The 2363-nt window shown below is 42.5% G+C and overlaps 1 protein-coding gene across 1 annotated transcript; it reads right to left on the reverse strand.

Annotated features, from left to right (window-relative positions):
- Positions 1–429: 429 nt before the first annotated feature.
- LOC121607153 lies at positions 430–1947 on the reverse strand. Its single transcript, XM_041937847.1, has 2 exons — positions 1440–1947; positions 430–652 (listed from the first exon to the last, which is right to left on the reverse strand). The coding sequence occupies exons 1-2, from the start codon at positions 1898–1900 to the stop codon at positions 469–471; spliced, it is 645 nt and encodes a 214-aa protein (XP_041793781.1). The 5' UTR covers positions 1901–1947; the 3' UTR covers positions 430–468.
- Positions 1948–2363: the final 416 nt, after the last annotated feature.

Below are 2363 nucleotides of genomic sequence, written 5' to 3' on the forward strand. Positions count from 1 at the left end.
GTGTGTCCCCCCCCCCCCCCCCCCCCCCATTTCCTTTTTCCTAGGACAAGAGAGATATAATGTCTTCCATTCACGGCAGTCAAATCAGTGGGTTGCAAGAAGACTGTATGAGCCAACAACACAGGAGTTCCCGAAAGATTTGGTGGAGAAGGTCATCCAACGACGGCTTGACACCAATGTGAAGCTCGGAGACCCAGCTTTCCACATACATCCTCCAGTCATCATACCAGCCAACATTGCCCCAACACCAAAGCCAAACAAGGCTGAATTGGTTTCAGCACACAAATCACGCTTTCATGAGACACCTGCCACTGAGAAAGATGACTGAGACTGTATATACATATATTGTCATAGAAGTGTGTTTATTTACATTGTTTATTTACATTTGTGTCTTTACATTTGTTTTGTATTTTTAGAAAATTGCACGTCAAAAAGAAATTCACAGTAAAGCTTTTGATTTTTAAAATTCTAAAACAATTGCAGTGCATCATTTGACTCTTTGAAACCAGCATATTGTCCACTTGGTGATGGATATGTTCTTCTTATTAGCGCCACCACGCAGGAGGGAAGAACTCTTCTGTTGCCAGGACCAAGCGTCTGTCCTTTCAGAGCCCATTCCATTATGATGCGATAGGCGACCAGCCTGTACTGTCTGAAATGCAAACAGAAAATAAGTTTATGCACATTAGATATATGAAGTGTGTCAACATTGAGTAAACTGCATAGTTATTATGGTTGTATATAAACACATTTTGTTTAATTGACAACACAGCAGTTTGTCAGGAAGGTATCTTCATTTATGCACCAGCATTTCAGGCTACTGTGAAATAGGTATCCTTATGTGTTTTTATACATCTCAGAGAAAATGTCCTTTATGAGTACACTTTGGGCCACGGCGACATAACCCTTAGAGCTCTCTTGACATAATATGCATAAGGTAGGCCTTGCTTTATGATTGAAGGGCATTCATGAGTAGGCTGATATTGAGACACAGTGATGCTCAGAAGTAAATTTTGCTTCAAGTATGATGATGAAATGAACATAAATTACTTTAGGGATGCACTACATTATGTATTTATATTTATAAGTGCCACCCATGACATGGTATGTATAAAACTATAATTAGATTCATTCAATGTTGGATGTGATGACTGTAGGTCGCACTAGCCTACTGCATGGCTCAGACTAATACAATATAACGCCATAGAAGCAAGCAGCTTTGTAAAAAGTAGAAGTTATCTTACTATTTTATTGACAACACCCATACTATCACGTTGTTACAACTACAATACCAAGCTGCTGGTGTTGTAATAACATTTGTAAGAGTACTTCTACTTACATACATACAACTCGGTGTAGGCTACAATTGAGCACTTGTAGGCCTACTGTAGGGTATAAGGCAATAGCATCAAAATAACAGCATGTAGACAAAAACTCACTCTGCAGACAACTGGCCATCGGGTCCAGCAGGTTTGGGGCGCTTTTTCCAGTTTATTTTCGGGATGTGGAAAAAAGTCTCGAGGACACCAGCATTCAGGATTGCAGGCAAGTCGTTGTTATTGGTGATGCAGACAGCTGCTGATGCGCCAGCCTCCTCGTCAATGGAAAGGTCCTGCATGCGAGGCATTACGAGGTCCCATTCATGGCAACAGTAGCACTCAACCTCGGTCTGCATAACTTCGCACTTGTTGCACGTACACCACCTTGTATCAGTCACTCGAGGTCTCGCAGCTGCGGCCCCGATTTCACGTTCCACATCTCTGCTCGCCATCTCTCTCTCTCTCTCTGCCCGTTCTACCTCCATCTGATAGAGTTCTGCATCCGTATATTCGGGTTCATACAGATATCCTTCTGGTTGTGTGCTGAAATCATATTCTTCGTCGCTGCTGTAGTCAGACATGGTGTAACTAGCTTTCCAAACGCTAAACTGTGAATGAAACACCTGGCTTAGCTACCTGTCACGTATAGTGGCTCCTGCGCGCATTGATCGCAATTGGGATAAAATTAGACCCAAACGATTACGAGGTGTGACGTTTTGTGGTTGACGTCTTTTGTTATGCAAATAAATCACTGATTCGAATGAGTGCTGTTTTGAGAGGAAAAACGTGTGCCTTATCTGGCCCCAGGAAACCTACCGGAACTACTTTCGCACTGACCACAACTGGCCAGATCTCGGCTCAGAGGACACTTTGGGGGCGAAGTCAGTGTGAGAGCACGAGACTGTAGATGTTGATGCCATACAGATTAATGTGTAAAATGCCGAACTATCCCTTTAAGTGTTTCTGAGCTGGAAACTTGATTTCCAGGGCTTCTGTCTCTGAATAACAGCTTGAGTAAAATTAAGCATGTCATTCTACTGTATG

Source organism: Chelmon rostratus, chromosome 5 (assembly GCF_017976325.1).
Source record: "Chelmon rostratus isolate fCheRos1 chromosome 5, fCheRos1.pri, whole genome shotgun sequence".
NCBI classification, from domain to species: Eukaryota; Metazoa; Chordata; class Actinopteri; order Chaetodontiformes; family Chaetodontidae; genus Chelmon; species Chelmon rostratus.

Excerpts from the sequence above, each read along its gene's own strand:
- LOC121607153 (XM_041937847.1), bottom strand. The coding sequence starts at position 1,900 with ATGTCTGACTACAGCAGCGACGAAGAATATGATTTCAGCACACAACCA. Across the intron at positions 653-1,439 it reads GATGGCCAGTTGTCTGCAGA|ACAGTACAGGCTGGTCGCCT; the intron begins GTGAGTTTTTGT and ends TTTGCATTTCAG.